General features: G+C 41.6%; 1 protein-coding gene across 1 annotated transcript in view; it reads left to right on the top strand.

The window, feature by feature from the left end:
* The window catches only part of rnf40 (ring finger protein 40), a gene marked incomplete at its 5' end in the record, with an annotated part of 16,137 nt that extends 14,198 nt beyond the window's left edge, over nucleotides 1-1,939 (top strand). The window contains 2 exon segments of the mRNA XM_015025683.1: nucleotides 448-573; nucleotides 1,544-1,939. Coding sequence (XP_014881169.1) covers nucleotides 448-573; nucleotides 1,544-1,720 — 303 coding nt within the window.
* Nucleotides 1,940-13,079: the final 11,140 nt, after the last annotated feature.

Genomic DNA, 13,079 nt, shown 5'->3' with positions numbered 1-13,079 from the left:
GTGATTGGTATCAGTGATTGGTATCAGTGATTGGTATCGGTGATCGGTATCGGTGATCGGTCCTCATGGGTGATCGGAATCGGAATAGGCAGGAAAAAACCTGATCGGCACATCTCTATTGATAAGTGTTCCAGTGGTTTAGAATCGAAGCAGCTCTAAACAGACGGGTTTTCATCTTGATTTAATGGAACTCAGGGTTTCAGCTGTTCTGCAGTTTTCTGGACGTTTGTTGCATTAATAAATACAATTGATGACAAACGCATGGATGAGTTTCTCTAAAGCTGAGATGCTCCTCAGAAGGCCGTCTTTGTAACCGTCTTTATGTGGCTCTGAATGTTCAGCTTTTTTAGTTCCCAGCTGGAATAACTGAAGCTGTTCTGATTTTAGATCCTTTAGGTCCAAAGGTGATATAGTAAAACCAAGACAAATCTGAACGGGTTTTTAAAGTCTGAACTTTGTCCTGGTTCTGCAGGAGGATCTGTTCGGCTGAGGAGGAAGCTGGAGAAGCAGAAGAAGGTGGAGGTTTACTCTGACGCAGACGAGATCCTGCAGGAGGAGATCAACCAGTACAAGGTGAGGAGAAATGATCGGCTCGTTGATCGGCTCGTTGATCGGCTCGTTGATCGGCTCGTTGATCGGCTCGTTGATCGGCTCGTTGATCCACTTTTCAGACTTCTGGGTTTTTATCTGGATTTTATGTGACAACAGAAACTGTGGAGTGGAAGAAAAATAAAAAATGCAGTTTTCAGTTTGATACAAATTAAAATCTGATATGTGTGGCATGCATATAGATGTTAAAAGGTGGCTGAATATAAGCACACGCCACACTTTTCAGATTTGTATCTGTAAAACTGATTAACTTCAGTATTTTTCTTCTCAATTTCATGAACTTTGTGATTTTTGTAGCTGCTTCATTTTAGAGAAACATTTGGGCCAGAAAATTTTCCCTAGAAACAAATTTGAAACTGAAAAACTATTTTTAAAATTAAAAAGAAACGTTTCATTTCAGCTTCTTGGAGTTAAATTGGGGTCATAAAGTTTGTACTTTTTTTTAAACTATAAAAAATTTACAGTAAAGAATTCTTGAAACTGGAGAATAATTTTAAAACTGGAAATAAAGATGAGACTAAAATAAAAAGTTTAATTTTAGTTATATGTAGCTAAGTTGTGGGAGTAGTGTTTTTTTTTTTTTTTTTTTTTTTTTTTTTAGACTTAAAACTGAGTAATTGTTTTGAAACTGAAAAAATTGGGGGGAAAACTTAATTTTATTTTTTTTTATTTTTTTTTTAAACAAACAATTTAAAGTCTTAAAACTGAAAAAAGTTTAATTTCAGTTTTATGGACCTAATTGTGGACATGAAGATTAAAAAAAATTAAATTGGAAAAAAAATTATTTGATACTTAAAAATGTTTTGAAGTTGAAAAGAAATATTTAAAACTAAAAAACAAGTTCAAAATTACTTTTCAGATTCAAATATTTTTTCTGGCCCCAATGTATCTCCGTACTGGGTTACTTTTGTGACGGTTTGACCTCCCCGCTCAGGCCAAGCTGCGCTGCCCCTGCTGCAACACGCGGGACAAGGAGACCGTCCTCACCAAGTGTTTCCACGTCTTCTGCTACGAGTGTCTGAAGATGCGCTACGACACGCGGCAGAGGAAATGCCCCAAGTGCAACTGCGCCTTCGGAGCCAACGACTTCCACCGCATCTACATCACCTGAGCGGCCGAGCGAGAGAGAAAGAAAGGAGAGACTGAACCAAAGGGGAGAAGAGACCAGAGGGGGGAGCAGGAGGACTGCAGATTCACTCAGACATTTTTAATCTTTGGAAAAGACTCGTTTTATCAGATTGTTTTCCATTTGGTGACCAAACATGGTGATTTATCTGCCTGAGTGTGTTGTGAGCTAGTTTAATAAACACACACCTGTGAGGGAAGCGACGTTCTCGCATGTCGAGCTTTTATTTTACTAGAACTAGTCGTTCCAGGAAAAGAAATGTTTCCAAATTCATCTATTTCTATGGCTGAAAAACCACCTCATCCTGTAGCGCAAGCTAGTCTTTCTATGAAAAACACTTTTTTAAATAGAAAAACTTGTTTTAAAAAACATTGGCGTGTTCTCATTTGGCAAATTTATTTTCGTGCTTTCAATTTGCGCATTAAAAAAACATGCCGCACCGTCATCGTCATACCACTTCCTGTCCTCTTCTTTGTCGTTTCCCCCAGTAGTAACATCCGGTTGTTGATCATGTGACGAGTATGATGTGAAAATGTTCTCATTGCGTTTTTAGCTAAATAAATTTTCTGCAGCCAAAAAATCACCTCATCCTAGTCCAAACAAATTTATGTAGACATTTATTTTATTTTATTTTATTTTATTTTTTTTTTCCAAAATTGGCTTGTTACAATTAAGCAAATTTATTTTCGTTCTTTCAGTTTGCGCAGTAAAAAAACAAACTGCGCCATCATCCTTCTACCACTTCCTGCTGTTGTCTTCTTCTTGGTTTCCGGCAGCAGTAACATCTGGTGTTGATCATGTGACTCGTTTGACGGAAAAAAAATGTTTCCAAAGCATTTTTACAAAATAAATCGACTTTGATATGGCCAAACAACGGCCTCATCCCAACAACGTTTTATAGAAAAATACATGTTTTTTTTCTAAACTTGGATGTTTTCATTAAGCAAATTTATTTTTGTACTTTCAACTTTTTTTGCGTATTAAAATAAAACATGCTGCGCCATCATGCTCCTCCCACTTCCTGTCCTCTTGTTTCCTTTGCTACATGAACCAGTTTGTACAGCTGATAAACCACCTCATCGTAGCACAAAACCTTTTTAAACGAGATTTTTTTATCTAAATTGGCGCGTTTCCAGTTTTTGTATTTTTAATTTGCCCATTTAGAAAAATCTTCCTACCACTTCCTATTTGTCGTCTCCTTCGTCTTTTCCGCCTGTTTAACATCCGGTTGTTAATCTTGTGATGTAAAAAGGTTTCTATTGCAGTTTAGTCAAATAAACCGATTTCTACTGCTGAAAAAACGCACCTCTTCCGAGCGCAAATACTTTTTACTTAAGTTAATTTATTTTTGTTGCTCAATTTGCGCAATCCTGTGATGAGTGGAATCGAAGGTGGTGCAGCCGAAACCTAAACTTTGTTTGGCCAGCAGAGCTGAAACCTGAACGTGTTTCCTACAGAAAGTCCAAACTGCCGGGTTTGTGTTCGTCTTTGCATTGACGACGCCTGAGAGACATCAGCTCGCTTGGCGCGCGCTCAGCGCATACAGGAGTGTTTGGATCACCTTGGGCAAGCTCCTCTGTGTGTGTTCACCCCGTTGCCATGGCGCCTGCCGGAGAGTTTGACACAACATCTGCAGCTTATAGTGCCTCATTACTGATGAAATCACTTGAGTGGAAAGTCGTCCTTCGTGGGCTCCAGGTCCTCCTAGAGAGCTTTCCTAAAGGTTAGCCGTGACAACGGAGTACAAAAACATCTGCCTGCAGCTTAATTGCGCCAATGAAACCTTCCCTCCGCTTTCTGATGATGTGAAGTATTTACTGGGGGTTTGGTGGAGCGTCTGTTTGACGTTAGTTCTTGTGGGAAAGGCAGTTCACACCAAGCAACGCTCATAAGAGGTTCCAGGCTGCGGAGGAGATGAGCGAATGTGGGGAAAGAAGAAAAAGAAAAAAGTTTATCAGGCATTTGGGAATAGTTAGCAGAGATTTCCTCAAGAACTGGAGAAAAAACGGAGTGAGAAAATAACGGCGGGGTTGTTCCAAGTGGAAAGTATTCACACCCCTCCAGCGTTTTCACGTTTAGTCCGTTTAATTTCATCCAACTAATGAAGTTTAACTTGATGGAAGAAAAAAGAAGTTACTCTGTTTACCAAACTTTTTACAAGTGTGTTGCTCATTTTAAAGCCCTTTAAAATGAACTAACATTCAATTCACATCTCTCTTCACAACTCAGTCTGGGATTTCTCCCTTTCACTTGGATTCCCTCTAGTAAAATTTCTAATTCTAAGGAGAATTCTAAGGAGAATTTGTGACTGATGACCTAAAATTTTAGAATTGCACTGTCCCTATGTTATTGTTTATGTGACATAGGCAATTTTATGCATGTGCACAACACTGGAGAGCAAAAAGACGATTCTTCTTGCTATCCAAAGCTGCTGCGGTGGAACAGTCCCTTTAAAATGAAACCTGTTGGTATTATTCATTTAGTGCACACCACAGCAAAACTGTAACTGAACTGAAACACATCAAATTCCACAGCACAGCTACATGTTAAGTTTGTCATAGTCAAGCTAGCATAGCTTCCTTCTTCCTCACTATTTTTTTTTCCAATTAAAACTTTATCCTGCTCTGAGCAGCAGTTCCATCAGCTGTTTGCTAATTGCTGCTGGCTAGTATGAAGGAGCTGCTCTTCGAAGGCGGGGCTAGGTCCACCCAGGAGTTTTGCACAACTGAATGGTTCCCATAGAGATTGAATGATTTCTCTAACATGCATGGAAAAATGAAGGCAACACACCAGGGAAAAATATTATAAATTGATGGGAAGATGAAAAAAGTTAATTATACATGATACCGGCCCTTTAAATGATTAACTTTTCAATGTTTTTGAAACTTACTGAATATCAGATTGAGGTTTGTGGTGATGAACTGTGAAGTTTCAGGCTCTGATCCTGTTTCTGCAGGTTTTGGGTCAATTTAGCACAACTTCAACACAACTATCAGGCTCCGGTTTGGAAACTGCAGCTCTGAGGAGGAGCTGCGTCTCGAAGGCGGGGCTAGGCCCACCCAGGCGTTTTAACAGCTGAATGGTTGCCATGGAGATTAGATGATTTCTCAAACCTGCATGAAAGAATCGGAGCAAAACCCCAGGTTTGTGTTTGATGATGGAATAACAGAACAAGATGGAAAAATGCAGTTAGAAGCCAGAATACATGAGCATGCCACACTTTTCAGATGTTTTTGTCTAAACAGAAAAATAATTAGAAACAAAAAAAATCGCCTTTAAGTTCTGCTTCAGTTTTGTTCTATCAAACAAAATCCAATGAAACACATTGCAGGTTGTAAAGTAGGAATAGTTGTACTAGATTTGTGTTTTATTTTAATTTTTTCCTGCTGTTTGACCAGAAGACGCTGCAGTTCTTCTCCTCTTCGCTACATGAGACAGTAGTGATGCTGATTTTGAGTCCGCTGGCTTTGTTTTTGCATATTTGTGCAGCAGCAGCGGCTACACCCAGCCCCAGACATTAATAACACCACCCTGCGTCAGCGACGCTGTGTCCAAGCAGAAACATCTCCAGCGTCTTCCCGATGAGTTTTACCTTCTGGTAAACTTTCTGTATCGCTCCGTGCATAACGGGATGATTTAACCTGTTAATTAATGTCATGTGTTTCTGCCCGGGCTCCTCTGTTTCCCCCGCTCGGCTCGCTGTGCGTAAGGGACCCCGGCCCCTGCCAGAGTCTTGTGTTTTTTGGCACAAAGCGGAGCATGACGTCTGCAGGCGTGGTAATAACAATGAGGCTGTAAATCCTGGACTACACGGTGTTCAGAGTGGGAAAACACGCAGGGCGTGGCCTGTAAAATGTTACAAATCTATCGGTGCGGAGTGAAACCGCGATACCTGGACTGATTTGTTTGAAAGTTTCGTTTGAAAAATGAAAGTGAAAAAAGTGTGAGACATGAAACCGCGGCGGAGTTTCCTGTGGGCGCAGAGAGTCCGCGCTGCGCCGCAGCTACATAGGAAATGACTCATAGGAGCTGAACTGCGCAGCGTGGGTGTGTGCGCACTATTAAAACACGGCGCAGACTCCTCCGCATGACTCACTCTGATGCTCGCTTTTCCATGCTGAAAACCAGCACGGATTCCTAATCAGATGAACTTTTGGGAATTGCGTGGCCGACAGCGAGCAGCTCTCCTCCCGCACACACCATGGCTTCAGCCGCAGTTTGCGCACTCATCTGCGGATTTATTCTAGCGGCTTCCACCGGGCTCCACGCGGAGAAAAGTGAGTAAATACATTTTAATTTTTCTCTAGTTTAAAACTTTTCCTCCATGTTTCTGGTCCCGCCCGGGTCCGGGTTCGGCGGCGCCTGTTCCCCGGACTGGACTGGAACAATCGCGGCTTTGTCTGTTTGTGGGAACCCGGATCAGGCTGGAGCCGCCAGCGGAGCCAGATAGCTGCTCCGCTTCCTTTACCAGCTGCATTTCTCACCGGTTCCGCATTCCGATGGGCTGATTTCACCGCAGTGCCCTCTGGCTGAGCCGGGCCAGCGCTGCCTGGGTCCATTTTGCACAAAGAAACATTTTCACTCCGCTGGGCTCCAAACACACAGGATTGTTCTGCTTTGAAGTTCGGAGCTAATCCCAGAGGAAAACGGCTCTCAGATTACACTGAGGTCATAAAACCTGGAACCGTAAACAGCCCAGAGTTGTTGAATCTAAACTTTTACTCAGTTTATTGTAGTTACATCTGGACATCAGCTGTTGCTACAACCACCGCCTTCAGACACGCAAACCCAACAGAGTTCAGAGTTCAGGTCACCGAGGCTGTCAGAGGGGAATAAAGCATGAAGACTCCGCCAAAAACTCACATTTTCTAGAAAAAAGTTAGAAAAGTTGAACTTTGTTTAAAAACTCCGAAATTTTCATATTAATCAAAGAAAGTTTATAGAAAAAATAAGGAATTTTCACAGTTTGAAAAGTAAAAAAAATGCTAAAAATCTCTGAAGTTTTTAGATTAATTCAGAGTTTTATTTTATTATTTTTAAATTATATACGAGTTTGAAATAAAAAAAATGTTTAACTTATTAATTTTCAGAATTTCAAAAGAAATTTGAAATTTGGAAATTTGAAATTCTAGAAAAATTTATCAAGATATTTTTTTTCTAGCAAATTTTCGTTCTTGAACTGCAGTTCAGTGTCTTTTAACTTAATGAAAATGTTCAGAATAACTCAAAGTATTTGTCTTTTTACAACCAAACCTTCATAAGTAGATCCACGTTGATGCAGAGATTCACTGAAAAGCTGAATTTACTGAATCTAAATCAGTTTTTATTGAATTTATTAAACTTGGTTAACTATAGCAAACATTTAGGAAGAAATAGACTAAAATCTTGTGTCAGCTATGCTAGCCTGACTTTGATAACCGTAACATGTGGATGGGATGTGGAATTCGGTGTTTTTGTTCATTTAAAATAAATAAAAACTGGTTCCCTAAACACCAACTCTGACAGATGGGAAATGTTTTGGTGTTTTTTGGTGAAACTTAAAGTGGCGTTGTCTGTTTCAACAGTTCTGCGTGTAACGTAACGCCGACGCAGAGCGCGAGAAAAAAGTGGTTTTGATTTCTTTTCAACCTTATTTTTTCCTGCTCTAAATGAATAACACCTTCATCTCATGAATAACACCTTCATCTCATGAATAACACCTTCATCTCATGAATAACACCTTCATCTCACGAATAACACCTTCATCTCATGAATAACACCTTCATCTCATGAATAACACCTTCATCTCCAGGTTTCATTCAGCGGATCATTCCAGCGCGGTGACGGATGGCGGGTAAAGCGATGAGCTTTTTGGCCTCCGCGTTGTGCGCATGTGCAAAATTTTGTGCGATGCAATAACATACAGCTGAGAATAAATTGAATGGACTTTCATGGTGTTCACTAGCTAACGTTACCGTAGCATTAGAGCAGAGGCAGCTTGTTCTCATACGGTCGATCCCGACAGCAGCCATTTTGTATGTATTTCTTTTGCACATTGGAGAAGAGTGTCCATATATTTTCTTTTTGCGGGTCTGGAAGCCGTGGTTCATCCATGATTTACGCTGCGCTTGACTACCAAGATGGCGCGGATCACTTCCTGCTCGGACAAGTGGGAATAAAAAGCTCAGCTGCTCTTAAATCCTTTTTCAGCCGGTTGAGATTATCAGCGTCAGGTTTTGGTTTGATAAGTGTCACAGTGGATCTCTGTCTGTCTCTCTCTCTCTCTTTCTCTCTCTGTCTGTTTCTCCCCCCTCCCCCCGGTTTGAACAAAGATCACGCTCCACTTCCTCCCTGTTACCTTTTGACCCCTGGAGGCGCTGCGCTCCAGTGGGATGACGTCTGCCTGAACCAACCGGGCAGCAGAGCAGCTCCTGACTGTTTGACTCTCTGGCTCCCAGTGACTCTGCTGCAGTGACTCACTCTGCGGGGCCTCTGGAGGCGGTGATGGAGGCCAGGGGCCGACATGCCACTAACATGAGTTTGTGAGCAGGTGGCTCCGGGTTTGCAGCTGAGCTAACAACCAGGCTGTACTCATGTGGTTCTGGTTTCATGTCCTCCTCTGCCTTGTGACTGATGAGACTAATCAGGTGGATGTAAACACTTCCCCGGGATCGGAGCGCTGTGATGGATTTGGCACCGGTTCCCATTCGGCTGTGGAAGTTTCAGGAAGTAGATGATTTAAAAACTTTTCAGGGCGTCAATAGATTTTCAGCCTTGGCTTTCGAAGCGCTGAATCTGGAATCGTTTTCTGATGAAAATGTGTCAGAAAATGTTTTTTTTCAATCTTCCCTTTTTCCTGAGGCGAGAAAGTGGAAAGTGTCCATTTGAACCTGAAGCACAAAATTAATCGGCTCATCTTTAATTGATTGATTGGTTTGGATCTTATTTGTTTATTGATTGGTTTCTATTGGGTTTTATTTGGCCTTCAGGATGAAGAGCATCATCTTCCTCCTCTCCTGCTCCCTGTAACGCTGCGGTCAGGTTCAGGCTTCTGACTGAGCGGGGTGTGAATACTTTCTGGCTGACTTGCTGCTCTGCCGCACATATCAGCTGTCTGTGCAAACCACAAATTTACATACGGCAGGCAGGGTGATGAAAAGAAAAACCGAGTGAACCCCAAGTGGTGACGAAAGGAACTGCAGCTGGAGATCCACAGAAAGAATCTAAAAATCATGTTTGATTATCAAAATTATGACTTTGAATCTCATAATTTAGTTTTAATCTCATAATCTGGATTACCCCAAATTGCTTCTCTCTCTCTCTCTGCTGCAGTGAGAAACAATCCTAACATGAGAACTTCATCCTGATTTGTTTTGTTTTTATGTATTTATATTAACAGTGGAAGCAGAAACTGTTTCTGGTTTGTTGTGAAGTGAAATGAAAGCAGCAGCAAAATGTTTCAGAGGAAGAGGTTAGGAAACCGCTCTGCATCATCATCACCACCATCATCATCATCATCATCATCATCATCATCATCATCATCTCAGAGGAGTTAAACCTTCACTTCACAGAAAGACAAAACCTCATTTCCTGCTTCTTCCTCATTTCACGTCGTCTTACAAACCGCAGTAGATTCTTCAGAAACCTGAGAAGGTTTCATCTCAACTGGATCTGGAGAAACGAAACGAAAAGAGTCAAATCCAGAGTCAAATCCAGAGTCAAATCCAGAGTCAAATCCAGAATGTGATGTTTAGTTTCTGACTTTAGGTTTTTGTGTTTCTGCAGGTCAGTGCCAGACGTCAGAGTTCTTCAGCTCAGACCTGGGGGTTTGTGTTCCCTGCACTTCCTGCAAGCAGTACCCCAAAACCCCGTCCTGCAACACATGTGAGCGTCTGCGCCTGCGTTTGCATCTGCTGAATATTCTAGAATACTGTAGAATATTTAACTTCTGCTCATAAAAATCACTTAAGGCTCCTTTAATCACAACATTTTAGATATTAAAACAATATTTTTCACTGTTTTTGTTTTTATGGAACCCCATTTCTGCCATAAAAGAAAAAATAAAAGCTGTGCTGAATGTCAACATTATAACTGTGAAGCTCAAAAATATGATCTTAAATCTCAAAATTAACTTTGTATCCTAAAATTTTGACTTTTAATCTAATAATTTTGAGCTTGTATCTAAAAATTACATTTTAACCTCAGAATTATGACTGAATGTTAAGATTATAACTTTATATCTGCAAATTATGACTTTTGATCTCATAATTATGAGATTGAAAGTTGATATTATGGCTTCCTGTTGGGCTTTTATTTTTCTTTCATGGCAGTAAGGGCCTTCCGTAGGAAGTGTTTATATGTATAGAAGAGACCAGGTGAGAGCCGCTGCTCTTCCTCCTCTTCCTCGGCGTCACCTCTCCGTCTCGCTGCAGGTAAGCCTCTGGAGGAGACGCCACACGTCTGGAAGCTGGCCGCCATCACCAGCTTCTCGGTCCTCGGCGTGGTTCTGATCGGCGCCGCTCTGATCATCGGAGTCATGATGCATCGACGCAAATCACACAAACGACCTCTGAGAGGTAGAACCCGATTTTAAAAACTTTTCTCCTCCAGCTTGATGTGGGAAACTTTGAATCTCAGAAATATGAAACTGAATCTCAACGTTTTTTCACTCATGATCTCTGTGAGGTAAAACTGGGTTTTTAAAACATTTCTTCTCCATCTTGACGTGAATCTGAGACGACAGAGCCGTGACCTTTGACCTTGAAACGTTTTTAAATGAACATGAACAGGGTGTGAAAACTTCCTGCAGTTATCGGTTATAATATTGCGATGATTTGAGCTCAGAGTTTATTTTCTGATTTCTACAGAACCCATCGAAGAGACGGCGGGGCCACTTTACCAAGCTTAAACAGCCGAATAGGTATTATTATTATTATTATTATTATTATTACTGTTTGCACCGTTTTACACTGTAATCTCTTTACACTGATGCTACGGACAGTTCAGTGGTTTGTGACTCAGAACTTTAATCTTAATCTGACTCCAGGATGAATTTTAACATCTACTGCAGAGCAAATCTGTTTTACACAAATATCATGTAAAATAATCTGTTTTATATTCTGTCATAAAATAAATGTCACTTTACGCCTGAACTGTTTGGCGCAAAGGGCTGAGACGATAAACTAATGATCATGTGTCTGTTTGAACCTGTTTTTAAGATGTTTTTTAATCGGCGGGTTCTCTTGCGCAGCCTCATCCCACTCTGGAATCAGATGTGACCGAACCACGGAGCCTGAGGAACCTCTGGACGACGAGCCGCATCCCGAACCTCGGGGCTGCGGCTCCGGCTGCAGACGGACCGATCTTTATTTATTGGACTGTTGGTGAGGAGATGAGCTCAGTTCTGAACGGGTCCGGCAGACAGCAGGCGACCCGCTGAGCCTCTGCTCACCTTGTAGGAATAGTAACAACGTTATACGCACTAGTTTGGTATCCTGTCCAGGAAATGTCTGTCTTTATTTTGCATTAACTGAGACTCCAACCTGGAGGCCCTTGGTGGGTTTCCAGACGTTTGATTCCGTTAAGACTTCGACCCGTGTTCTGGTGTGAACTCCGGTGACGTGGCAATGCGATGCGATGCGATGCGATACGGCCTCTAACTGCACACGTGAAGAAGACATACTGTTCGGCACATTAAGGCCATTTGAATGTAGCGAGCTTTAGGAGAAACGTCCCCAGTACGCACCGGCTGGACTGTCCTCATGCACTCTGGGCCAGGCTTGCAAAGGGCTGACAGGCAGTAGCCCAGAGCGCCACGTTTAGGGGGCACCCCCCAAAAAGTTTTTTTTTTTTTACCTCATATTAAACGCAGGCGCTCATTTTGCATGTGGAGTTTTTTAAATATTGTTTTTTTTTTAATAGTTTGAGCAACACTCAAATATTAAGATGATGAAGTTGCATCTTTTTGGACCAACATGGCGCCCCCTGCCAGATGTTTTTACCCAACCAACCAGCAGTTTGTACCTGCTAATTTGTCAGTGTTTGTTAGAGTCCCCCAGTGGCATTTAAAGGGCCGGTGTTAAAAATATCCTGCTGTATCTTTCCATCATGTTACGTTTTCCCACGGAATGTTGCTTCAATTCTTTCTTGCATGTTTGTGAAATCCTTCAATCACCATGGCAACCATTCAGCTGTTAAAACACCTGGGTGGACCTAGCCCCGCCTCCTCCCACTCGGCTCCTTCAGACTAGCCAGCAGCAATTAGCAAACACGTCTTATAGGAGCTGCTGCTCAGAGCAACCCTGGTAAAAATGTTGTTAAAGGGGAGCCATGTTGGGATGACTTCCTGGAGGCGGAGCTTCAGAAAGAGCAGGAGCTTCTTAAAGAGACAGAGGCCCAATTTCAAGGCGTTAAATCAGGAAGTCCAATTTCTTTTAATACCATTTTTATACCAACAGGAGTTAGTTATTTACTTACTAACTTGATGATGCTACGAAATAGCATTATGTGGCAAGGAAATGCATAACCCTCCTTTAAATTCCTTTTAAGACATTCACAGAAACTTTCATTAAGAGAGAAATAAATAAAATTACATCCAAACTAATTATACTATTTTTGAGTTATTTTCATGGAGCAAAATAATCCCTGACATTCCTTAGGGGGCGCTGTATTTTGTAATTTACACCTGTAACAGATTTGTTATTTTTATTATTTTAATTTTTGGGGGGTTTGGGCTCCAAACCGGTCTCCAGCCCAGGGGCCCCTATTCCTCTAAATCCGGCCCTGTTTTCACTGTTACTGCATCTCCAGAGACCAACAGACTGTTTGTTAATGACTTTTTGGCTCGTTCCAGCGCTGTTGTTCTGTTTTTACTGTTCCTGACTGTCAGAAGAGGCTGCTCACATCCGCGTCTCGGCGCTTGCAGGACAGGATGCGTGAAACACTAGACACTCACTCCAAACTGCTAACATGTGGGAATGCTGCGAGGAATGCGCTGCGGAGCGGGAAATAACCTACAGTGTTTTAGTTGGAGCTCCTCCTCGCGACCTGGACGCTCTTCCCACATGTTTCTGTGACTTTACGGCTAAAAGCAGCAAAATAAACGTGTCAGAATGGATTTATTCACTTCTATACTAGATTTTCTATCGGATTGTAACAGACGTGGTTTTTAAGAACTGTTGAGCTAATTTCAAGGTAGTTTTTAACTGCATTGAGGAATCACTTCACAAATAGTTTTTTTATTTTTTTTTAGAAGATGTGTATATTATTTATTTTTATAAGCGTCTCGCAGCGCAGCAACACACCGACTGTGAGGAGAGAAGTGCATTTCAAAGGGACTCCAGTGAAGGTTTTTAGTGAAATGCTG

This window comes from Poecilia latipinna, unplaced genomic scaffold, assembly GCF_001443285.1.
Source record: "Poecilia latipinna isolate Pla-1442-1.1 unplaced genomic scaffold, P_latipinna-1.0 Scaffold4255, whole genome shotgun sequence".
Taxonomy (NCBI): Eukaryota; Metazoa; Chordata; class Actinopteri; order Cyprinodontiformes; family Poeciliidae; genus Poecilia; species Poecilia latipinna.
This window is presented reverse-complemented; position numbering and strand designations above follow the sequence as displayed.